Source organism: Coenobita brevimanus, chromosome 75, assembly GCF_032717465.1.
Source record: "Coenobita brevimanus isolate Jiangsu-jjx chromosome 75, ASM3271746v2, whole genome shotgun sequence".
NCBI classification, from domain to species: Eukaryota; Metazoa; Arthropoda; class Malacostraca; order Decapoda; family Coenobitidae; genus Coenobita; species Coenobita brevimanus.
In genome coordinates this window covers 10,635,253-10,661,325 of record NC_137028.1, presented here as the reverse complement: position 1 = coordinate 10,661,325, position 26,073 = coordinate 10,635,253, and the positions used below count along the sequence as shown (strand labels likewise).

Here is a 26,073-nt window from a genome sequence, read left to right as displayed (position 1 = left end):
GCTCTGAACTCTCTAACTCAAATTCTTTCTGCTCCTTCTGGCACCTTGCCAGAAGCCTTTCTGACAACTTTACCTCATCATCCTTCCCTCCTCTTTTGTACTCTGATGGCTCTGTAGCTATTTTTTCTATTGATAAAGCAGATCTCTTTGCTCAAACTTTCTCCTCCAATTCCACCTTAGACAATTCTGGTGCTGTTCCTCCCTCACTTCCCCCCTCTGACTTCCTCATGGCTGTCATTGAAAGTTCTTCAACTGATGTATTTTCTGCCATCACTGTCCTCAATACTAACAAGGCATAAGGGCCTGATGGAGTCCCTCCTGTTCTCCTCAAGATCTGTGCTTCTGTGCTTACACCCTGGCTAGATAAACTCTTTTGCCTTTGTCTTTCAACTTGTACCTTTCCTTCTTGCTGGAAGTTTGCTCTCATTCAGCTAGTCCCAAAGAAGGGTGACCATTCCCAACACTCTATCGTCCAATTGCTGTAACATCCTGTGTCTCAAAAGTTTTCGAGTCAATTCTTAACAGAAAAATTTTAAGGCATCTTTCCTATCACAACCTTCTTTCTGATCGTCAGTATGGGTTCTGTCAGGGAGCTCCACTGGCGATCTTCTCACATACCTTTCAGACTCCTGGTCATCCTCCTTTCGGGACTTTGGCGAAAGCTTTGCCATTGCACTTGACATCTCAAAGGCTTTCGATCGGGTCTGGCATAAATCTTTAATTTCCAGACTGCCCTCTTATGGTGTCTGTCCTTGTGTCAGTGCCTTCATCTATTGCTTGCATTCTGGTCATTCTTTAGGTGCTGTTGTAGACGGCCATCGTTCATCTCCTAGATCTGTCAACAGTGGTGTTCCTCAGGGCTCTGTCCTATCACCAACTCTCTTCTTTTTATTCATCAATGATCTTCTAAGCTGTACATCGAACCCTATCCACTCATACGCTGATGATTCCACCCTTTACCTTTCCATTCAGTTCCCGCAACGTCCATCTCAGCAGTTACTTCAACAAACAAGGGATGAGGCTATGGCACTCCCAATGTCTGACTTGGCTCGTATCTCTGACTGGGGTAAAATTAATCTTGTTGTTTTTAATGCATCAAAGACTCAGTTTTTACACCTATCAACCCATCAGAATCTTCCACAAGAGTACCCACTAATGTTTGATAATATCCAGCTCAATCCTGCATCATCCTTGAACATGCTTGAGGTTTCATTCAGTTGGGACATATCTTGGAAAGATCATATTGCATCCATTGTAAAATCTGCTTCCAAGAGTTTAGGTGTGCTAAGCCGACTCCGTGCTTCTTTACCCGTGCACAGTTGTTGACTTTATACACGGGTTTTATTTGCTCCTGTTTAGAGTACAACTCTCATGTGTGGGGGGGCTCCCCACATACAACTCTTCTCAGTAGGGTAGAGTCAAAGGCTATTCTTCTCATGAACTCTCCTCCACTTAGTGGCTTCCTTCAATCTTTGTCTCTTTGCCGCGCCGTTGGATCTTTATCTTTTTTCTATCGCTACTTCAATGGTCACTGCTCTCCTGAACTGCCTGGTTGCTTCCCTCCACCTCTATGGCAGGCGTGTAGCACCCGTCTAACAGCAAACTCTCATCCCTTTTTTGTCCAACTTTCTAATGCAAGAGTTAACCATTACTCCCAGACCTTCTTTTATGCAACAGGTCAGCTGTGGAACTGTCTTCCTCTGACTGTATTTCCTACTTCCTATGATCTCCAGTCTTTCAAATGCAGTGTGTTCAGGCATCTCTAAATTAATGGATCTTGAATTTGGCTCTCTTTTGTATTGCTTTTGTTTTTTCTTGAAAGGAACGTTAAGCGGGCTTAGCCTTTGGTTCTTTCTTCCTCGCATAATATAAAAAAATAAACTAGTGAAGAGGAGAAAGGAGGAGGTAAAGAATGATCTAGGACAAAAATTGAATGCAAATTACAGTAATCCCTGTAATAACCGGACACCCAATTCCTGGACACCCCAATTTCCGGACATTTTAGACCTAGGCCTTCGGAACCCCCGAATGGCCAAAAAAAAAAAAAAAAAAAAAAAAAAATTCCCGCCAGTAATTTGAAATTGGCATGCGGCACCGGACAGCTGTGTTTACACACGGCCCCTTCATACCTTTCTCCTTCCTCTCCAGTTACCGCCTAACTACCATTGTGAGTAGATGCTCATCGCAGTGGATGCCGCATGTGCTCGTTTTTGTGAATAAACAGTGAATAAACTGCAATACCTCGCCACTAGACCACATGGAAATTTACATTGTTGTGCAGTGTATAGAAATTTGAATTTAGAGTGCAAAGGATTAAGTGTGGAATGCTAACTGGTGGTTGAAAATGGCATGACGCAATTAAGAACAGAATGTGCAGTGTTAAACAGTTATAACTCACAGCACAAAGAATTAAGTGCAGCACAACACTGGATTATTGTACGTGCTTCAAGAGCATTTTCATCACTGCCAGAGCCTTATAGGAGGCGGACACAGATGTGCTGTAAGTACCCTGTACACTGCTAAATATTTTCCATACTCACTTCTAATTCCTCACTCTCTGGTTCTTTTTCATTTATTTCATGCTTTATGTCCATTATTGGTGTGAATAAGGTCTTAAATAGATGCAATGCATTTCCGGTAGGGAGTTATTTAGGTGGCTTTCAAAGTTAGGTTGGGTTAGGGTGCATAAGTGCCAGTCCAGGAGGCCGGGGCCCAGTTTCTGGACAATACCAATGCCCAGACATGCCTTTGGCTCTTATTAAATCAGATATTGAAGGAATTACTGTACTCTAAAAATTGGAAGTTTTTCTGGAAAGAAGTGCTGAAATGTAGAAGTGACAACAGAAAGAAGTATGAAATTTTGAAGGATGTAAGTGGTAGATTATTAACCCATGGGGATGAAGTAAGGACCAAATGGAAAGAATATTTTGAAAGCCAGATGAATGGAAATAGAGGAGGAGAGGCGCTGTAAACGTGATTGGTTTTGGGAGTGTGCAGGGAAGGAATGCAGTGCCAGGAATCTTGACACATGCATGGGTGAAGAATACTGAGAAGCAGCTGAAAAATGGGAAAGCAGCTGGAGCTGATGAGGTGTATGCAGAGATGCTTAAGTGTAGTGGAGAGAGCAGAGTGAAGTGCTTGTTGGAGATATGTAAGAAGGCATGAATGAGTGAAATAGTGCTAGGAGGATGGAAAAAGGCTGTGAATGTACCCCTGTGCAAAAATAAAAGTGAGCGAAGTGAGTGCAAGAGGCATTGTGGCATACGTCCATTGAGTGTGATAGGGAAGATATATGGAAGAATTATCATAGAGAAAGTAAGAAAGATATCAGGAGTCCTAGTGACTGATGAACAGGGTGGCAGGAGAGGCAGAGGATGTGTGGATCAAATATTTGCAGTGAGACATAGTGGAGAAGGTTTGTGAGAAGAACTATAAGGTGTTTATGGCATTTATGGAACTGGAAAAAGCATACAACAAAGTAGACAGAGAAGGATTGTGGAAAGTTTTGCGCATGTACAGTGTAGATGGTAAGCTGCTGTGTGCCATCAAGAGGTTTTATGATGATATCGAGACATATGTAAGGGTAAATGGGCATCTAAGTGAATGGTTCACAATCATTGTGGGCATGTGACAGGGCTGTGTAATGTCCCCATGGCTGTTCAGTATATATACAGTGATCCCTCAATTATCCGGACGCTCATTATCGGGGCGTGTTCAGCATCCGGATGCTGAACCATGGCTCTATTAAATCATTATCCGAATTTACTTGCTATTATCCAGACGTAAAATTTGCCTGAGAATTTCGGCTGGCCAGTCGACACGTCCAAACATTTGGTATCGTGGCCGCTGGGCCTGAGCTGTGAGCAGAAAGTAGTCTGTAACCCACAACCAGAGCTAAAATGTCTGTCTGCCCCTGTACTGAATGGTCAAAATCTTGTCTGCCCCCGTACTGAATGGTCAAAATCGTGCGCTTTTCCTATCACTCCGAACGAACCTCCAGCATCCGAGTAATACAACTGTAATCCGCAAGTGGTGTCAAAACGTCCGTGTGCATTCCCCATTGAATGTCTAATTTTACTTGGCCACAGGGGCTAAATCTTTCCCAACTGCCACCTCCATCAAACACAGACCACGAGCCACGAGTACATGTTCAGTGACAGCGGCCATCCGCCTCTCTATTGAAGGTTGAAAGTCCCTCGGTCACAATGCATTGTGTTTCTACATGGCCACTCGGCATCTGACAGACTGCAAGCCATGAGTAAATGTACAGCAAAAGTGTCCGTCCACCTGTTGATAGGAGCGGGAGAATTCTGCCCACAGCCTCGCCTTCCCCCCCCCCCCTCCCGTCCCTCCTCCATACCCTCTTGGCTCCCCGTTCACTCCCTCAGTCATTACTCTCTTCCATGTTGATAGCATTGACTCATGAGTTTTCAGTTTTTTTTGCAATTTATTTGACTACAATTGGTCGTATGGATATTCTGAGGTGACCACGAGAAAGCTTATGAAATTCTGCATCTAGGCATTTCCTTAACTCTTGGAAGATGCTGGCAAAATTCTGAATTATGATGGTGGGAAGTTAAATGAAGGTACAGTAAGTTTTACTCTTTAACACTTTATTCTTGCTTGAATTTCACACTCTTACTTGTCAGTTTTATGTATTTTTGTTAGCTTATCTTATAGTATAATCCATCCATCCCTCCATCATCCAATCCTACATTGCCCAATGAGGAGCGTAGGAGCCCGGGGATAGGCAAGTTGGTCCTGGCATTTAAGATGAGAGTGACCAGCCTCATTCTCATCACTGAGTGGCATTACATGACCAATAAACCCCAACCATCCCTTGGATATAAACCTTCAATGGCTCAATCCGATTGAAGTGCTGTTATTACCCACTAAACCACCAGGTGCCAAAATTTGGTTATATGGTTACCACCTAGCATAGTAAATGGTTTCGTGGTGTACAGGCAACCATTTGGCTTGTCACTCAGTGTAGAGTCACCCACAGGCAGAAGGAAGAGGAAAGAATGAAGGAAAGAAAGACAGAAGAGGATGGATGGTAAGAAGGATAGAGGAGAGAACACCAACAAAAGTGATGGTATACGATTTATACCAGTATAACCAGTTTACGGTGGCATATTTGGTCGTGGATTTTTTTTTTTTTTTTTTTTTTTTTTTTTTTTAAATAGCCAGGAGCAGTCACTCGTCACAGACAACAGATTTTCAAACTGTCGTCAGTTTTTTCTTGGATTTTTGTTGTTTATGCATTGTTTTCATGATGTTGAGCATTAATATGGATAATTCTATGTATGTTTTGATGTTTAAAAATGGCAGATTGACCTGAAAACAGTGTGAAAATTAGGAGGGTTTCTGTAGGTACAGTTGTGTATGTCTTTTTTTTTTTTTTGCATTACCCTGGATATTCCTTTGTGTGTTTTGATGTCTAAATATGGTAGATTGACCAGAAAACAGTGCCAAAATTAGGAGGGGTACTGTACATACAATTGTGTATAGGTCGGGTGTTTTTTGGTTTTCAGTTTTTTTTTTTCATGGTTTTCTTGGTATTTAGCATTACTGTGGACATTCCTATGTGTGTTTTGATGTCTAAATATGGCAGATTGCCTGAAAACAGTGCCAAAATTAGGAGGGGTACTGTACATACACTAGTGTATAGGTAGGGTGTTTTTTTGGCATTCGGTGTTTTTTTCCATGGTTTTCTTGGTGTTTAGCATTACTTTGGATATTCCTATGTGTGATTGGATGTCTGAGTATGGCAGATTGATTTGAAAACAATACCAAAATTAGGAATGGTACTGTACATACAGTCGTGAATAGGTTGGGTGTTTTTTTGGCTTTCAGTGTTTTTTTTACATGGTTTTCTTGGTTTTGAAAATTATTTTGGATAATCCTGTGTATGTTTTGATGTTAGAATATTGCAAAATGACTGGAAAACACTGCTAAAATAAAGAGGGTTACTGTAGGTACTGTAGTGTTTAGGTAGGGTGGTTTTTAGTTATCATTGGTTTTTCTTCATGGTTTTCATGGTGTTTAGCATTACTTTGGGTATTCCAATGTGTGTTTTGATGTTGAAATATGCCTGAATATCCAAAAAAACACTGCCAAATTAAGCATAGGTAGTGTACAAATACGTTAGGTATAGGTTGGAGTCGGTATAGGTAGGGTCTGGGTGTGGTAGGGGAATAGTGTTCATTATCCTGATGTTACCACTTCCCGGACATACCTTTGGCTCTATTATGTCTGGATGAATGAGGGATTACTGTATATGGATGGGGTAATGAGAGAAGTAAAAACACAAATAATGGAGAAAGGGATGGCATTGGTAATGAATGGTGATGGATGGAATATCTCAAGTTTGCTGTATGCTGATGTTGCAGTGCTACTTGCAAATACCAGACAAGAACTTGGTAGATTAGTGCAGAGTTTTGCTGATGTCTGTGAGCATCATGCTTTGAGAGTAAATGTAGAAAAGAGTAAAATGATGGTAATTGAGAGAGAGGGTGACTCTTAGTGTGCTGTTATAGAGAATGAAGAGAGACTGGAATTGGTGAGAGAATTCAAATACGTAGGTACAGTGATGGAAAAGAGAGGAAAATGTGCAAAAGAAGTGGGAAGTAGAGTGGCACAGGGAAGGAAATTAGCTGGTGCTATGAAGGCCTTGATAAGAAGCAGAGGTTTGAGTGTCACAGCTGCGCAAGGCTTACATGAAGAGTGTTAGTGCCAACTTTGACAAATGGATGTGAGACTATGGTGTGGCATGAAAATGAAAAGCCAAGAATGAGAGCAGTGGAGATGGGACTGCTGAGGAATGTATGTGGAGTACAAAGAGTGGATTGGATGTGAAATAATGTGATTTAGAAAGATGCAGAGTGAGGAAGTTGGTGGACACCAGAATCGAAGAGATTGTCCTGAGGTGGTGTGGTCCTGTGGAGAGAATGGATGACAGTGGAGTGTCAAAAAGATATATCTGAGCGAACTTGAAGGAGGGAGGAGGTGAGGTAGGCCACGAATGTGGAGGGACATGGTGGATGTGTGTGTGAAGAAGGGAGGTATGGAAGTCAATGAGGCTAGGGGACTGACAAGAGATTGAACTAGCTGGATGAATGTTGTGAGAAGTGCATGGCACCCATTTTTAACATGGCAGACCCTGAATTGACTCTGTCTGATATGTGAAGCTACAGAATGTGGTGAAATTTTTTGGCGTATCAGATGTAGCCAGGATTCCGTGAGCTTAAATGATGAGTGAATGGAAGCGTGGCCCATTGGGTCGAGAAAACTTGGGCTGTCTAGATGTCACTACTCCTCATGCTGCCCTAGGGTAGGAAATGAGGTCTGGATGATGATGATGATATATAATAGCTTTACTTGGTCTTTGACCATCATTGTTGTGAAATATCATATCATATCATTTATAAAAGCTCCAACATGCATACATGTGTCTGCCTTGGCCACCTGATGGTGGCCCACCTTGCATCTTGATCTCTTGCAGCCTCCCTATTTAGTCCCTTATCGCTGAGGTAACACTCTATGGCCTCTTCCCAGGTCTTTTGGATCTGCTTCCCGCAGCCCTACCATTAATGTTCACACCTCTCACCTTCCACACTCATCTTACATTTTCCATTTTTCCAACATGCCCAAACCATCTCAATCAACCCCTTCTCATGACAACACCTATACATTCAAGTCTCATCCTTCCTCTCAACGCTTTAAGTCACAATCCTAGCCGCCCCCCCCCCCCATGCCTCACATTCAAGGATGAACTGGACATCCATTTAGTCACTGTCATTTGTATACTGTACGTTAAAGCCTATGAATAACATCTTGCTTTTGCAGCCCAGGTCTCACTACCATACAGCAGTGTGCTCCTAACACGTGCTGCATACGTGGATTCCTTAGCACGAAGGGAGAGCCCTCTTAACCCCTCTGGTATGGAATTCTCCAGCCTCGACTACCCCCCAGGATGCAAAAATGGGCAAATTTTGTTTACTTTCTCAAAGGTTAAAAGTTTTATGCCTGATTTATAGAGCTTGAATTTACATACCTGAAAACGCAAACCCCACCCTCCTAGAACCAATTGTTAGCGAGCTATGGCCCGTCAAAGTTGATAATAGTTAACTGTTGTGACCTAGACGAGAAAGAAAATGACTGCTTGCACCCATTTTCTTCCCCAAAATACGTAAAAAATCACCGAAATAAATATTTTTTGGTGTGTATAAATGTTATAAACCATTGTAAATTGGTTAGAAAAAAATAAAATGGTCATGAACCCCCTCAAAAATATGAAAAATAGTAAAAAGTACCCTCCCATCATCTCCCTTCCCCATACCTTTCCTCCCTTCCCTTCCCCCCTCCCCTTCCCTCACCTCACCTAACCTCCCTTCCCCTCCCTCTTCCCCCTCCCCCCCTCCCCTCCCTCTTCCCCCTTTCCCCTCCCCCCCTCCCCTCCCCTCCAAGCTGTCAAATCTGGCTCGGGAAAATAAAATTTCTTTTTTGAGTGGGCTTCGAATAAAGACAGGTAAATATTTATATATGTCTGAAAAAAAAGACACAAATATAAATAAATATCGTTGTGGTAGGTGGTGGCAACCATCATCCACTCACTTGATGTAGTGCTGCCTACTCCTTCCTTAGCCTTTATCATTCTTTTTCTGTGCCTGCCATCCTCTCTTCCTATTTCTCCCATCTTTCCTGTCACTTCTTATTGCTTTTCTTTCCTTTACAGGTGGCTTTACATTGAGTGACAAGCCAAATGGTTTCCTGTAAGCCAGGAAACCATTTACAGCGCTGGATGGTAACCATATAACCAAACCATACGTGTTCCCTACATGTCAACAAGTGGGTTGGTGGAGGGTTAGTGCCCCTCCCCGTAAAACAACTAACTCAAAGTCAAATGGCCACCCCTTACGGGATTATGGTGTCTGGCAGTAGATAGTAATAGTAGATAGATTATTTGTAACAGCAAAATAGCCTAAATTATTTTTTACTTACTTTTCCCACAGGTAGAGCTGAAACTATAAACAAGTAATAAGGAATGTTACCATACGTTCAGACATGTAAAATGTACAAAGAAATACATAAGAATGAAGAAAATATACACCAGGAAACCATTTACTATGCAGAGTGGTAACCATATAACCAAATTTTGGTGCCTGGTGGTTTAGTGGGTACTTATGGCGCTCTAATCAGATTGGGCTGGTGAAGGTTTATATCCAAGGGGTGGTTGGGGTTTATTGCTCATGTAATGCCACGCAGGGATGAGTGAGACTGGTCACTCTCCTCTTAAATGTCAGGATAAACTTGCCTAGCCCCGGGCTCATATGCTCCTCATGGGGCAACATACAGTAGGACTGGGTGATGGATGGATGGATGAAGAAAATATTCCATGATCTTTAATAGGTATACAATTACAGTAAAAGTCCCATTATTCGGCAGCTGATTATTCGGTAGATCCGACATTTCGGCAGTTTTGAGAAATAGTCCCATTTACGAAAATCTTTGATTGTTCGGCAGATGTCCGGAATCATCTCAGCAGTCCAGGAAGTGTTATCTGTGACTTGTAGGCCTAATGTTTCATTACACTTCTGTATGTTCACTAATTTCTATATTTTTTCAGACTCAGGTATAGTATTATATTGATTACAATATTGGATAGTATCATACAGTACAGCAACCACCCCCTCCAAATTAGCGAGGGTTACGTTCCAAGCCCCCTCGCTAATTCTTGAAATTCGTTCATTCTTGACGCATTCCTGAAAGTGTCATTTACTGGTAATTGCGTAGCACATGAACCACTGATACTGTAATGCATTACCCATAAATAATGGTGCTTGTTAAATTAGTTTCCCCATTGTTTTTAGCTGTACGGCTGTGACAGCTCTAGTATTTTTATTCCTCAGCATAATGGAGGAAGGGACTGTCCTGTTTAACTAAACCTAATCTAACTGAGTTTAACTGTACCTAATAATTTAACCATACCTAACCTAACCTAAAGTCAGAAAAATACTTAAAAATAAACTGGAGGAATATGAACTGCTAAGGTCTCTCTGATGAAGGTTAAACGTACATTAAGCGCTCATTCTTTTGTTCGTTTTTGTGTTTAATGTGAAAGAGAGTACTGATGCAAACAGTAATATATCCCATTTCATCATCCCTACGTGTCAAGTGGGGTTGGTGGAGGATTAGTGCCCCTCCCTGTAAAACAATTAACTCTAAGCCGTTGGCCACCCCGTTTGGGATACATGGCGTCAGGCAATGAATGAAAGATGAATGAAACCCCTTAATAACCTCCGGCACTGAACAACCCTTTACAGTACCGATGTCAGTGATATCAAGTCAGTGTGAGCTATAAAGAAAATTCAACAATTATGGGAGGGAACGAAGGTCACTGGTACGTTTACACGACTCTATGCTAAGATTCCAAGCAGTCAGGCGGTCGGTTAATCTCAGATGTTTTCGCCCATTTGGTAAATGCCCCGTAACTTTATAAGTTTTTCTGTGACTCATAGCGAATCATAGCATGGGTTTGGAAAGCTAAATAACATTGCTAGATGAGCCAGACGATTATCTTCATGTCTTTAAGAAAAACAAATTGATAGAAGAATGGAAGAAACTTTCTCTACGTACTCAGAGGGATTAAATTTCTTCCATTTTCTTAAAGATGTGAAGATAATCATCTGGCGCACCTAACAATGTCTTATTTAGTTTCCTAAACCCATGCTATGATTCACAGGAGAAGTTACAAAGTTACTGTGGATTTACCAAATGGGTGAAAACATCTGAAATTAACTGACCCTCTGACTGCTTGGAATCGTATCGTAGAGTCGTGTAAACATGTCAGTGAGCTTCGTTCCCTTCCCATAATTGTTCACAGTTTTTTACTGTAATGGGTTGTTCAATGCCGGAGGTTATTAAGGGGTTAATGGAATACATTACTGTTTCCATCAATACTCTCCCTTTCACATGTAAACAAAAAAAACGAAGAAAAGAATGAATGCTAAATGTACGATTAACTTTCATCAGAAAGACCTTACCAATTCATATTCCTTCACTTTATTTTATGCAATTTTCAGACTATTTTATTTTGTGTTTGGAAAAAATACTGTATACAGCACTCACTCCAAACATATTTGTAATAACATAAGTAGTGATGAGTTCACCAATACAAGTGATGTACTGAGCTGGTAGGTAATATTATGTATCATTTCGGCCATCCAGGAAGTGTTATCTGACTTGTATGCCTACTGTGTCATTACACTTGTATATGTTCACTAATTTATATATATATATATATATATATATATATATATATATTTAAGATTCAGGTACAGTACTGTATTGATTGCAGTATTGTACAGTATACTCTCTCCAAACAGTTGTAATACCATAAGTGGTGATGACAGTGTTCACCAATATATTTAAGGTACTGAGTGGGTAGGTTTTTGATTATTCGGTAAATCCAACATCTCGGCATCATCCTGGTCCCATAGATGCCGAATAATGGGACTTTTACTGTATATCCATAGGCAGGTAAAGTAGGCAGGTAACAATGATTCCCCCCCACTCTAAAAAAAATAAAAAATAAAAAAATGAAATAAATTGTTGTGTGCGTATCTGTATGCAAGAACAGGTATAAAATACAAGTAAAGATTCAAAACGTGCGCCATAAAGTGTAAAAATTACGCAAAATATTCGAGGCCATGGGGGAGGTAAAGATACTCTGTGCTAGGGGGTGGGGGTGGTAAGGCCAGGAGGGGGTATACAGGGATGGAGGGATTGGAGGAGACCACCAGACACAAAGGAAGGGTCCCAGTGCAGTACAGGGATGTGGAGGGAGGGTAGGGGGGAAATACCCTCCCCCAGATGAGTAGGGGGCAGACATGGGAGAGATCCATATCGGAGGGGTGGAGGTTGCATGAGGAGGGTGCGGTGGTGGTGGTGTTGGTAAGAATGGAGGGAGGTAGTGGGGTAGAGGGATGCAGCAACCGGGAGGTGGGGGGTACACCCCCCACCTCCTGGGTACGGGCCTGAATCCTCCCTCCCGTGTGTCCAACACTTAGTTCTGATTGGTCAGGAGCCATCTACGCCACAGCCAGGGTGGAGCAAGCTGCTGCCATTTTTTTGTGGTAGTTGCACGATCGATGTTCCTCGTCCATTTAAGACATTGTGAAAAAACGCTGATCATCGAGCGTAGTACTTTAGGGATAAACGTTATGAGATGCAACACTCCCTGAACTTCCTCTAGTCATTCCATACTCTAGCCACAAAACTAGCTCCAGCTCCACCTCCAACACATATCCCCCAAATAATTAAAGTCCACATACTCAAGAGACTCCAGCAAGATCAGTCCATTCATACCTCTCATTGTGAACATGCTCTCTCCAACACATTGCATGCATGAAAGCAGCATTATTTTGCAACATACCTGTAATACCACTACATCTGTGCACCCTTTCATCGCACACTTCGCAAGATGGAGTTACTTCTCACATCTTTGTGGCAAGCTACACATGGCTACATTTCCTCTGCTTTGACTACCACCACCAACCCCAGATATATTAAAGACATTGCAATATTCAGTGGTTTGGTTCATCTATCAGTTTATAGTGTGTACACTTTAGGAAAGCTGAATGGGAATGGCACATTCAGTGGACTGAACTGGCAAAATGTCATTATGTGTATGTGAGAAGAGCCTTTGTTTACACTGTAAAAGCATGATTATAGGTGTAAGGTCAGCTAATGTGAGATTATATAATTTATATTTTCTAATCTTAGGTAAACCTCTGACATCAGTAAAGCTATGCTAATGAGGTGACATTGTAGAGTAATTCACTCATCCATTAACAATAACTAAAGGTAATAATAACCATAATAAATTTCTTCTTGTTCAGACAAGTGAATGAGGTGAAACGTCAGTATGATAGCTTGGAGGCAAGGTTGAATAAGGAACGAGCTCAGAGTGGGGATCCAGTTGCCATCACTGAACGCTACAAGGAGACTCGCCAGCGCTACCTGATGGTTTCAGCTGAAGTAGAAAGACACTCCAAACTTATTAAGGTTAATCCCACTCATTGTTCCTTACTCTTGTTGGTTGTTGTATTATCACAGTTCTTGAAGTGAAGAAACTGGCTGAATTTGGAAAGTCATGGAATGCTCTAGCTTTTTATGTTGATATGAGTGCAATTGATTCATATTGCGTGCTTGTAAAGTTAAGGTATGTAATGTTGAGGTGGATGTTTTGTTGTTTGACCTGTGATTATGATGCTCCTTCTTATTTGTAATTGTTTCATTTCAGGAAATTAAAGCCAGTCTGAGTTGCAGACAAGACAAATACAAGAAATTTCGCAAAGTTTTGTCTGTCATGATCAAGTCTAATTTTAAAGTCCACCTAAGTACCCGAAATCTTCAGGTAAGATCTATTCATCTCTAAGTCTTACCTTGCCAAGTTTGTCAAAGTCAGAAGATACAAAGTGATTTGGAAATCTTGCCTGATTCAACAATAATCCATCCATCTATCATCCAATCCTACGTTGCTCCATGAGGAGCATACATACAGTCCAGACATTTAAGATGAGAGTGACCAGCCGTGCTCATCCCTGAATGGAATTATATGAGCAATAAACCCCAACCATCCCATGGATATGAACGATCATCGGCTCAGTCCGATTGGAGCACCGCAGTTACCCACTAAACCACCAGGCCCTATAATTTGGTTATATGGTTACCACCCTCTGCAGAGGAATGTTTGTGGAGTATGGAGGGTGGATAGGATACAAAATAATGTGATTCGTGAAAGATGTGGAGTGAGGAAGTCGGTGGACACCAGAATCAAAGAGAGTGTACTGAGATGGTATGGTCATGTGGAGAGAATGGATAACAATAGAGTGCTGAAAGAGGTATACCTGAGCGAATTTGAAGGACGGAGGAGGTGAGGTAGGCCAAGAAGAAGATGGAGAGATATGGTGGGTGAGTGTGTGAGGAAGAGAGGTTTGGAAGTCGGTGAGGCTAGGAAACTGACAAGATTGAGCTGGCTGGATGAATGTTGTGAGGAGAAGTGCATGATCAGGGATTTGGCACCTCTTTTTAATGTGGTAGCATCCAGATTGCCTTAGTCAGATATGTTTATGTGAAGCTACAGAATGTGGTGAATATTTCTGGCGTATCCGATAGAGCCAGGATTCTGGGGGCTTGAATGATGACTGAATGGAAATGTGGCCCATTGGATTGGGCAGATTTGTGCTGTCTGGACATTGCTACTGCTCACCTTGCCCTAGGATGGGAAAGGAGGTCCGGATGATGATGATGATGGTTACTACCCAGCATAGTAAATGGTTTCCTGGTGTACAGGAGACCATTTGGCATGCCACTCAGTGTAGAGTCATTCAGTGTACAGGAAACCATTCAGCTTGCCACTCAGTGTAGAGTCATTCATAGGCAGAAGAACAGGAAAAAATGAAGGAAAGAAGAGGGAGTGTAAAGTCACCCGCAGGCAGAAGGATGAGGAAAGAATGAAGTAAAAAAAGACAGAAGAGGAAGGAAGAAAAGGAGGGAGGAGAGGAAAGGGCAGACACCCGAGAGCAGCACTACATCGAGTGAGTGGATGGTGAGCGCCCCCACCTACCACAAATAACAATTTGATATTCATCATCATTATACCAAATGCAGGATATTCATTAATGCATGTACGGTTTGCCGCTGATGTAGGTGAAATGTTCATTTATGTTAATTTCTGCCCTTTAGGGGGCACTCACCATCCACTCAGTGGATGTAGTGCTGCCCTCGGGTGGCTGCCCTTTCCTCTCTTCATTCTTTCCTCATATGTCTTTCTTTCCTTCTTTCTTTCCACTTCCTTCTGCGTGTGGGTGACTCTACACTGAGTGACAAGCCAAATGGTTTTCTGTACATCAGGAAACCATTTACAATGCTGGGTGGTAACCATATAATCAAACTGTGGCACCTGGTGGTTTAGTGGGTAATTAAAGTGCTCCAACTGGATTGAGCCTGTATTGGTTTATATCCAAGGGATGTTTGGATTTTATTGCTGACATAATGCCACTTAGGGATGAGTGAGGCTTGTCACTCTTATATTAAAAATCAGGACCAACTTGCCTAGCCCCAGTCTCCTATGCTCCTCATGGGGTAACATATGATTGGATGAAGGATGGATGTATGTATGTATAATACTAAATGAGGTATGATGTCTTGGCCTTTATGTGCAAGGATGAATCTCACAAATGCATTAACAGTACAGTAGGCTGTCAGGAATAACATGTGATAGGTTCCCGATGAAGTGGAGAGGTATATGAGAGAGGGGGGTGTTTGAGCTGAGGAGAGGGCAGTGAAAAGGCGGGGGACAGTGTGACATGGAGGCAATTTGTTTGTGGCCACCCCTTACGGGATTAAGGCATCTGGCAATAAGTAGATAGATAGGTTCCTGAACACACCGTTAGCCATTATCAACAAAAATGTTACTGACCTTGAAGTACACATAAAGTTAATTGGTTCTGCCCATTAGCCTTTGCACCTCCCTCCCCCCACCCTTCTGTTATGAGACATACTATTTCCCCCCTGCCCTTTTTTTTTTTTTTTTCCCCTGAAATAAAGATGGAAGGAATATTTCGAAAGTCTGGTGAATGGGATTGGAGAGAGCAGAGAGACTGTTGACATGATTGGTTTTGTGGGTGTGCAGAGAAGAAAAGCAGTTCCAGGAAACGAGACACTTTTGGATGTGAAATGGGAAAGCCCCTGGGGTTGATGAGGTGTATGCAGAGATGATTAACCTCTACACCGCGGGCATGTTTACTGATGTTTTGCGTGTGCCGCGGGGTTATTCGGGCTCCGACAGACTCTCAAAAGATATTTGCCAAAAATCAGTTATTAGCCCTAGAATATTAAAATTACATATGCTTATGGCACATACCTTCAGCTTTCTCCTGGAATGTTTGTTGAGCCTTCGTCAGTTACCGTAGGACTTGTGGAGACCTCTGAAGTTGGGTAACGAAGTCTCCACTTTACACTGCCCGACAACCCGTATTTTTTTTTTTTTTTTTTTTTTTTTATGTGTCCGACTCTGGGCATAGGCTTCACAGCCTGCTATCAAGGCCCAGCAGTCCTCCTACATACCATACACCTCTACATGATTACCACAGCCAGATATTAACACCGTAAACATTACTATGATTTTCAAGTAGTTTGGGATCCATACTCCAAAAAAAAACCCACTGTGAAAGCAATGAAAATTACGAGCGCGTCTGACCATCGCACTGGCACTAGTTCGCTCTTGGTACGCTGTCATTTATTATTCATAAAACCCCTCACACTTTATATTTCTATTACTGTATAACAGTTATATATATCTACAGTCTTTATCCATAAGTTTCCTTCAGTAGTATTAGTTTATTGTCACAGTAGGGATTCAATTTCTTTCAGTAAAATATGTAGCATTCACTTTCTCGTCCTGTATACTAGCATTGAGAGTGAATATCACTTTCATCTTCACTCTCATAACTCATAGTATTCAGACATGCTAGAGTGAAACTTTCACTTTCATTACTCCTAGGGTATATACTCGTATTTTTATAATACTACTCATTTACATTTCTATTTATGTTCTCTATTTTATTTACGTTATTTATATTTCCATTTTATTTACACTGTGTTATGCACTGTCACTTGAAGTAACTTATAAAACTATTTTCCATTATTCACGTATATTTACATTCATTACTTTCACTTGTTGTTTACACATTATTTACACATTATTTACAATTCCACTTGCACTGTTTTACTCAATAGAAAAATCGTAGTCACTCTTTTATCAATTGTCAGCCCTTTACCTCTTTCCACACGAGGTTTAGTAGGGGGTAAAGGTCACAGGGCCCTTTGCATGGGGGTGAAAAAGTCCCTGAAGTCAGCAAGAAGAAACAGACGTACCTCTACTTCGGAAGATGAGAGTAAACTGATAACGGAGGGCCGGGGTAGAGGCCTACTTAGGGGATATTCAGTGCTACCAGTGTTAGCTCTTGAAACAGCAATGAATAGCACTGAAATGATTGGCAGGAAATCTAGACAATACATTATAAATTAGGTAGTTCCAGGTGAATGTAAATATCACTTAGACTTCTCCCTTCCCTCCTTACATGTATATTTATTACGAAAATAGATTATACGGCATATTTCATGGGGGAAAAAACAGCGAAAATTAGCGAACGAGTGCACGTGAGGTGTTGTCAGGTGAAAATTAGCCAATTCCAGGTGTATGGCACTCTCACTTACCTTATTTCTTTCTTGTATATATTATTTGGTATAAGAATAGGGCATAGGGCTTATTTCAATGGATGAAATCAGTGAAAAATTCCAGGGAAGATTTACTTGGTGTAGCACGGCCGGGCAGGCGAGAGGATAGGGTAATGGAGGGGGGGTAGGGAGGGGAGTCAAGAACGGGGAGAAATGGCTAAATTGTCAACAATGGATGAGAGTACAGATGAGATTAGGAGTGCTGACTAGTGTTGGACATTGGCAGTACTGATAGATGATACAAGCCCCCACTTGGAAGCCCGGGTGAATTCAAAATAACACAGAATCACAAAAGCGACGCCCCGCGGTATGATCCCTTGCTCCCAAGCGTCACGAAAGTGGCGCCCCGCGGTTAAGGGGTTAAGTGTAGTGGAGAAAGCAAAATGAAGTGCTTGTTAGAGATATGTAAGAAGGCATGGATGAGTGTAATTCTGCCAGTGGAGCGTAAAAAGGCAGTGATTGTGCCCTTGTACGAAAATAAAGTTGACCGAAGTGAATGCAAGAATTATCGTGGCATAAGTCTATTGAGTGTGGTAGGAAAGGTACATGGAAGAATTATTATAGAGAAAGTAAGAGATAGATCAGAAGTCCTAGTGAGTGATGAACAGGGTGGCTTTAGGAGTGGCAGAGGATGTGTGGATCATATATTTGCAGTAAGACAGATAGTGAAGAAGGCATATGAGAAGGACTATAAGATGTTAATGGCATTTATGGATCTGGAAAAAGCATACGAGAAAGTAGACAGAGAAAGTTTGTGGAAGGTTTTCTGCATGTACAGTGTAGATGGTAAGCTGCGAGGTGCCGTCAAGAGGTTCTGTGGTGGTAATGAGGCATTTGTAAGGGTAAATGGGCATCTAAGTGATTGGTTCACGATCTGTGTGGGCACGCGACAAGGTTGTGTGATGTCACCATGGTTGTTCAGTATATATATATATGGATGGGGTGATGAGAGAAGTAAAAACATGAGTGTTGAAGAGAGGGTTGGCATTGGTAATGAATGTTGATGGATGGAATATCCCAAGTTTGTTGTATCCTGATGATGCAGCTCTACTTGCAAATAGCGGACGATAGCTTGGTAGACTAGTGCAAAGTTTTTTAGATGTCTGTGAGTGTCGTGTTTGAGTGTAAATGTAGAAGAGATTGAAGTGATGGTTTTTGAGAGAGAAGGTTACAGCCAGTGTGATGTTACAGTGAATAGGGACTGGAATTTGTGAGAGAATTCAAATACCTGGGTACAGTGATAGAAAGGAGAGGAAAATGTACAAAAGAAGTGGAAAGTAGAGTGACACAAGGAAGAGAATTAGCTGGTGCTATGAAGGCCTTGACAAGAAGCAGAGGCTTCAGTGTTGAGCTACACGAGTCTTACATGGAGTGTTAGTACCAGATTTAATATACGGATGTAAAAGTGTGGTATGGCATGAAAATGAAGTCAGGATTAAGAGCAGTGGAAATCTGACTGCGGAGGTTTGTATTTGGAGTACAGAGAATGGATAGCATACGGAATAATGTGATTCGTGAAAGATTTGAAGTGATGAAGTCTGTTCGTTCGTTCGTTTCGTTTTTAAAGGCTCCAACATGCTTGCATGCGTCGGCCTTGGTCACCTAATGGCGGCTTTCCATGCTGTATAATCTATTGCAGTCGCCCTATTCAGTCCCTTAACCCTGAGGTCACACTTAATGACCTCGTCCCATGTCTTTCTCGGTCTACCCCTCATAACCCCACCCCCAGTATTAACATTTCTCACCTTCTGCACCCAATTATCATCCCCCATGCTCTGTACATGCCCAAACCATCTCAATATACCTCTCCTCATTACAACACCAATACACTCAAGTCCCATCCTACCTCTTAACTCTTCCATCGTAAACCCAGCCCCCCCAGACCTTACATGCAGAAACGCACTACACATCCACCTAATCATTGTCATTTCTGTACATCTGAGCCTGTGAATATCCTCCTCCTTTACTGCCCAGGTTTCACTACCATACAGCATTACACTCCTAACACATGCTGCATACAAAGACCCATTATCACGTAGGGAGAGTCCTCTCAAAGTCAGGAGAGGCAAGAGCTCCCAGAACTTCTTCCAACCACTTCTCACCTTAGCCACAGAGCTAGCTCCAGCCCCACCTCCATCACACAGCATGTCTCCCAAATAATGATAATCATTCATTCATTCATTCATTGCCAGACGCCATGTATCCCAAACGGGGTGGCCAAGGGCTTAGAGTTAATTGTTTTACAGGGAGGGGCACTAATCCTCCACCAACCCCACTTGACACGTAGGGAGAACGAGCCAACAGCATCTGGTGTTCCCAGGCGGTCACCCATCCAAGTACTAACCAGACCCAGCGTTGCTTATAATAATAATAATAATAATCTGGCCTTTTGTTTCTCAAAAGCGCCAGTTCTTCCTTTTGGGAATTCACTAGCGCTCGACACACATACATTATTTTTACAATTACAAGAATTGTGACATTTTTTGTATCTAATACAAGCTACATCATATATACATGAAAGTGGCAATAATTAAACCCTATAATCATCCGTCATAGTACCTCTCTCCAGGTCATAGCATTTTGAAAAAAGAAAGGCTTTCAGCTGTCTCTTAAAGGATTCAACAGTAGAGAGTTGTCTTATGGACAATGGCAATCTATTATATAATCTAGGGGCTCTATATGCAAAAGAATGATCAGAGAAAGATGACTGATGAATGGCTCCTGGCTCATCAAGACGCAGGGAATCATCTTCACTGCGTAACATCACACCCGGGCGTGTCGATGGGAGTTTTAACAATTCAGCAAGATACTTCTGTTCACCAAACTTAAGAACCTTGAATGTAATAAGACACAGTTTAAATTCAATTCTAGCCTTTACTGGTAACCAATGCAACTCAATCAGAAACGGGGTAGTTGAGGTTCTCGGGGGGAGACCAAAGATAAGCCGTGCAGCCCTGTTCAACACAGACTGAACTTTTATTAGTACAGTATATTATTTGGAAGACCAACCCACTGTGAATTACAATAATCAACACGAGACAAGACCACTGCGTGGACCAATGTTAAGAGGCACCGTCTATTCAGGAATCTTCTCACAGAGTACAGATTTCTGATATGCAAGTTACACCCTCTTACAACCTGATTAATATGTTCTTTGTAATTTAACTTAGAATTAAAATAACAAAACTCTTCCACACACCCAAGAGATTCACCAGGAAGTTCAGTCCTTTCACGCCTGACAATCTCCACCTGCTTTCCCCGACATGCCGTACACATAAAATTAGCATTATCTCACAGTCTGCCTCTGATACCACTACATCTCTTGTGCACCCATTTATCACAAACACCACAGAAGATGGACATACTTCCCACACCCTTGTGGCAAACTGCACATGGCCACTCTCCCTTGTCTTTGACAGTACTGCCATCAACCCTAGATATCATCACTTTTGTTTTATCTGCATTTACCCTTAAGCCCTTGTGCCCCATACCATCTCTCCACTTCCTAAACCTTTCTTTCACCTCCCTTTCGTTCTCTGCAATCAACACCAAATCATCAGCATACAACATCTCCCACGGGAGTCCATTTCTGAAGTCACGTGAGAGGGCTTCAAGTACCATGATAAAACAACATGGGACTCAAGACTGACCCCTGATGCACACCAACGTTCACGGAAAACTCATCACTCAAGTCTCCATTCACTCTTACCTGGGTGCGAGTACCCACATACATAATCATAACCACCCAAACCAGCCACTCCTCCAACCCAAGTTTTCTCATTGCCCACTTCACCACCACTCTAGGGACTCTGTCAAAGGCCTTTTCCAAATCAACAAAAATAAAATACAGATCCCTTCTCAATACATTTTTCCTGAAGCTGTTGAACAATGAATATGGCATCAGTGGTCCCCCTACCTGGCATAAACCCAAACTGCATCTCATTAATGTTCACACTTTCTCTAATCATACCTTCTAAAACTCTCTCCATTACCTTCATTATCTGATCTAAAAGCTTGATACCTCTATACGTTCCTCTTTCCAGGGCATCATCCTTCCCTTTATATACATTTACACTCTTCAGCCAATCATCTGGGACAACACACTCAAATAATCATATTTATCAGGTCAGTGACTAACCTCACCCCTATATCACCTGAGGCCTTCAACATTTTGGCAGTCAACCCAGACACACCTGCTGCCTTCCCCACCTTCATCCTACCTATTGCCTCACTCACAGTTGCCGCATGAATCAATGGCCAAGGGCCAAACACTGGATCTGCTGGCTCCAAACCTTCCCTGTCCAAGTCAGACTCCTCATTCAACAACTGGCTATAATAATGCTACTTCATGCATCTTTAATATCCTCACTGTTCACCACTAGTTTTCCTTCATCATTCTTCACGCATTGCTCACCTATAATATCCCGATTATCCCTCTTCATCTGATTTGCCTCGTTAAATATCATATTTTTTCTTTCCCCATGATTTAGGTTATCAAGTAAAATTCTTTGTGACTCAGACTTTGCCCTGTATACCTCTCTTCTAGCCCTATGCTTGGCAGTCAAGTTTTCCTCCTTGCTACCACCCTTCTTCCATTCCCGGAAAAGCCTTCTTTTCTCCTTAACTGCAGCTTCTACACCCTCATCCCACCACCAAGTTACTTTATATCTTGATGGTCCTGTTGTCCAACCACATATTACGTCAGTAACTCTCAAGAGATTGTTCTTGACGGCTCTGTACTGTTCATTAACGCCTCTGTCTACAGCTTCCTGTTCAGTCACCACTCTCCTCATTTCTCTGTAGGAGGCATCCCCTACTACTTGGTTTTTCGGCTTCCATATTTTCCTCTTAGGTACATAAGTCCTCTTTTTCATCACTCGTTCTTTAAGCACCATATCACAAATCAGTAGTTTATGCTGTTGCACACACTCCTCACTTCCTATAACTTTAACATCCCTCACTAACCTCGTATCAGCCCTCCTAACCAGAAAATAATCTATGTGATTCCTATTTCCCCCAGACTCATACGTAATTAACCATGCTTTCTCTTTTCCTAAAATATGTTGCTATAAGTTGTTTTGGCAAGGGGGGACAGACGGATATGGTGGTGTTGGTGTGATGGTTGCGGAGAAATGGGTGGAATATGTTATGAATGTTTTGAGAGTAAGCGATAGGATATTGGTAGTGAAAATTCTGTTGGGTAGAAAGATAGCTGCGATTATATCGACATATGCTCCACAGGCAGGATTGGATGAAGCAGAGAAAGATAGATTTTGGGATGATTTAATACGTGTAGTGGGTGGTATGCAGGATGATGAGATAGTGATTTTGGGAGGGGACTTAAATGGTCATGTAGGTGAAGCAGCACAAGGTTATGAAGGAGTGCATGGGGGATGTGCGTATGGTATAAGGAATGCCGGAGGGGAAAGGATACTCGAGTTTGGGGAGGCAATGGACATGATTGTGTGCAACACATATTTTAGGAAAAGAGACAGTAGGTTAATTACGTATGAGTCTGGGGGAAATAGCAGTCAGATGGATTATTTTCTGTTTAGGAGGGCCGATAGGAGGTTAGTGAGGGATGTTAAAGTTATAGGAAGTGAGGAGTGTGTGCAGCAGCACAAACTATTGATTTGTGATATGGCGCATAAAGAACAAGTGATGAAAAAAAGGACTTATGTATCTAGGAGGAAAATATGAAAGCTGAAAAAGCAAGTAGTAAGGGATGCCCTCTATAGCGAGTTGAGGAGAGTGGTGGCTGAAAAGGGAGCTGTAGACAGTGGCATTAATGAACTGTACAGAGCCCTCAAGAATAATTTCTTGAGAGTTACTGATGTAACATGCAGTTGGACAAGAGGACCACCAAGACATAAAGTAATTTGGTGGTGGGATGAGGGTTTAGAAGCTGCAGTTAAGGAGAAAAGAAGGCTTTTCCGGGAATGGAAGAAGAGTGGTAGCAAAGAGGAATATTTGGCTGCCAAGAGTAGGGCTAGAAGAGAGGTATACAGGGCAAAGTCTGAGTCACAGAGACTATTACTTGATAACCTAAATCATGGGGAAAGGAAAAATATGATAATTAGGGTGGCAGGTCAAGTGAAGAGGGATAATTGGGATATTATAGGCGAGCAGTGTGTGAAGAATGATGAAGAAAGGGTAGTGGTGAACAGTGAGGATATTAAAGATGCATGGAGAGAGCATTATAACCGGTTGTTGAATGAGGAGTTTGACTGGGACAGGGAAGGTTTGGAACCAGCAGATCCAGTGTCTGGCCCTTGGCCTTTCATTGATACTGCTACTGTGAGTGAGGCAATAGGCAGGATGAGGGTGGGGAAGGCAGCAGGTGTGTCTGGGTCGACTGCCGAAATGTTGAAGGCCTCAGGTGATATAGGGGTGAGTTTAGTCACTGACTTGATAAATAGGATTATTTATGAGTGTGTTGTCCCAGATGATTGGCTGAAGAGTGTAATTGTAAATGTGTATAAAGGGAAGGGTGATAATGAAGGTAATGGGGAGAGTTTTAGAAGGTATGATTAGAGATAGAGTGAATATTGATGAGATGCAGTTTGGGTTTATGCCAGGTAGGGGGACCACTGATGCTATATTTATTGTTCGACAGCTTCAGGAAAAATATATTGGTAGGAGAAGGGATCTTTATTTTGTTTTTATTGATTTGGAAAAGGCCTTTGACAGAGTCCCTAGAGTGGTGGTGATGTGGGTAATGAGAAAGCTTGGCTTGGAGAAGTGGCTGGTTAGGGTGGTTATGGCTATGTATGAGGGTGCTCACACCCAGGTAAGAGTGAATGTAGATTTGAGTGTTGAGTTTTCCGTGAATGTTGGTGTGCATCAAGGGTCAGTCTTGAGTCCCATGTTGTTTATCATGGTACTTGAAGCCCTTTCACTTGACTTTAGAAACGGACTCCTGTGGGAGTTGTTGTATGCTGATGATTTGGTGTTGATTGCAGAGAACGGAAGGGAGGCGGAGGAAAGATTTAGGAAGTGGTGAGATGGTATGGGGCACAAGGGTTTAAGGGTAAATGCAGATAAAACAAAAGTGATGATATCTAGGGTTGGTGGCGTTACTGTCAAAGACGAGGGAGAGTGGCCATGTGCAGTTTGCCACAAGGGTGTGGGAAGTATGTCCATCTTGTGTGGTGTGTGTGATAAATGGGTGCATAAGAGATGTAGTGGTATCAGAGGTAGACTGCAAGATAATGCAGATTTTATGTGCAAGGCGTGTCGGGGTGAGCAGGTGGAGATTGTCAGACGTGAAAGGATTGAACTTGTTGGTGAATCTCTTGAGTGTGTGGAAGAGTTTTATTATCTGGGAGACATGTTGTGTGCTGGATGTGGTGCTGGAGCTAGCTCTGTGGCTAGGGTGAGAAGTGGTTGGAAGAAGTTCAGGGAGCTCTTGCCTCTCCTGACATTGAGAGGACTCTTCCTACATGCTAAGGGGTCTTTGTGTGCAGCATGTTTAGGAGTGTAATGCTGTATGGTAGTGAGATCTGGGCAGTTAAGGAGGAAGATATTCGCCGGCTCAGACGTACAGAAATAACAATGATTAGGTGGATGTGCAGTGCGTCCCTGCGTCCAAGGCCTGGAGGGGCTGGGTTTACGATGGAAGAGTTGAGAGGTAGGATGGGACTGGAGTGTTTTGGTGTTGTGATGAGGAGAGGTAGATTGAGATGGTTCGGACATATGGAGAGGATGGGGGATGATAATTGGGTGAGGAAGGTGAGAAGTGTTAATATTGGGGGTGGAGTTATGAAGGGTAGACCAAGAAAGACATGGGACGAGGTCATTACGTGTGACCTCAGGGTTAAGAGACTGAACAGGGAGGCTGCAATGGATCGTGCAGTGTGGAGAGCCGCCATTAGGTGACCAAGGCCGACACATGCAAGCATGTTGGAGCCTTTAAAAATGAAAACGAAAACGTGTTACACACAATCATGTCCGTTGCTTCCCCAAACTCGAGTATCCTTTCCCCTTCTGGGTTCCCTATACCATACGCACATCCCCCATGCACTCCTTCATAACCTTGTGCTGCTCACCTACTTGACCATTTAAGTCCCCTCCCAAGACCACTATCTCATCATCCCGCATACCACCTACTACACATATTAAATCATCCCAAAATCTATCTTTCTCTGCTTCATCCAATCCTGCCTGTGGAGCATATGCCGATATAATTGCAGTTATCTTTCTGCCGAACAGAATTTTCACTACCAATATCCTATCGCTTACTCTCATAACATTCATAATATATTCCACCCATTTCTCTGCAATCATCACACCAACACCCCCATATCCTTCTGTCCTCCCTGCTAAAACAACTTATAGTAACAGTCCTTCCCAACAATCTTTCTGGCTGATCCACCCCTGTACCGGACTTTCTGCAAACACGCCACATCCACTCACCTCCTACTGAATGCCTCAACAACTTCCCCCGCTCTTCCCCTCAAACTTCTCACATTCCATGAACCCACCCTCATCCCCTTGGGTGATTTACTGTCCTCAGGCTTGCTTTAAAACTTATTCTTGTATTTTGTTATAGTGAGTATTAATAAAGGGGGATAGACATACCACAGGCCCCATTCACTGCACAGTCCCAGGTCCAGGCAATGGATCTGGGACCCCTAGCCCACCAGCTTACCAGTGGCTGTGGTAGTGGCCTCGTGGCACCCTGCCAGGACAGCTGCAGGGACACCTTCCCAGTGCGCCTTGGCACTGCAACTATCCCGCCATTATACACCCACTGATAGGGCTGCC

The 26,073-nt window shown here is 42.5% G+C and overlaps 1 protein-coding gene across 1 annotated transcript in view; it reads left to right on the top strand.

The window, feature by feature from the left end:
* Positions 1-26,073, top strand: part of SMC6 (Structural maintenance of chromosomes 6) — a 256,438-nt gene that overhangs the window by 180,228 nt on the left and 50,137 nt on the right. Inside the window, exons 18-19 of the mRNA XM_080278837.1 lie at positions 12,903-13,068; positions 13,307-13,420. Of these exons, the coding sequence (XP_080134963.1) occupies positions 12,903-13,068; positions 13,307-13,420 (280 nt within the window). The remainder of the gene's footprint in view (positions 1-12,902; positions 13,069-13,306; positions 13,421-26,073) is intronic.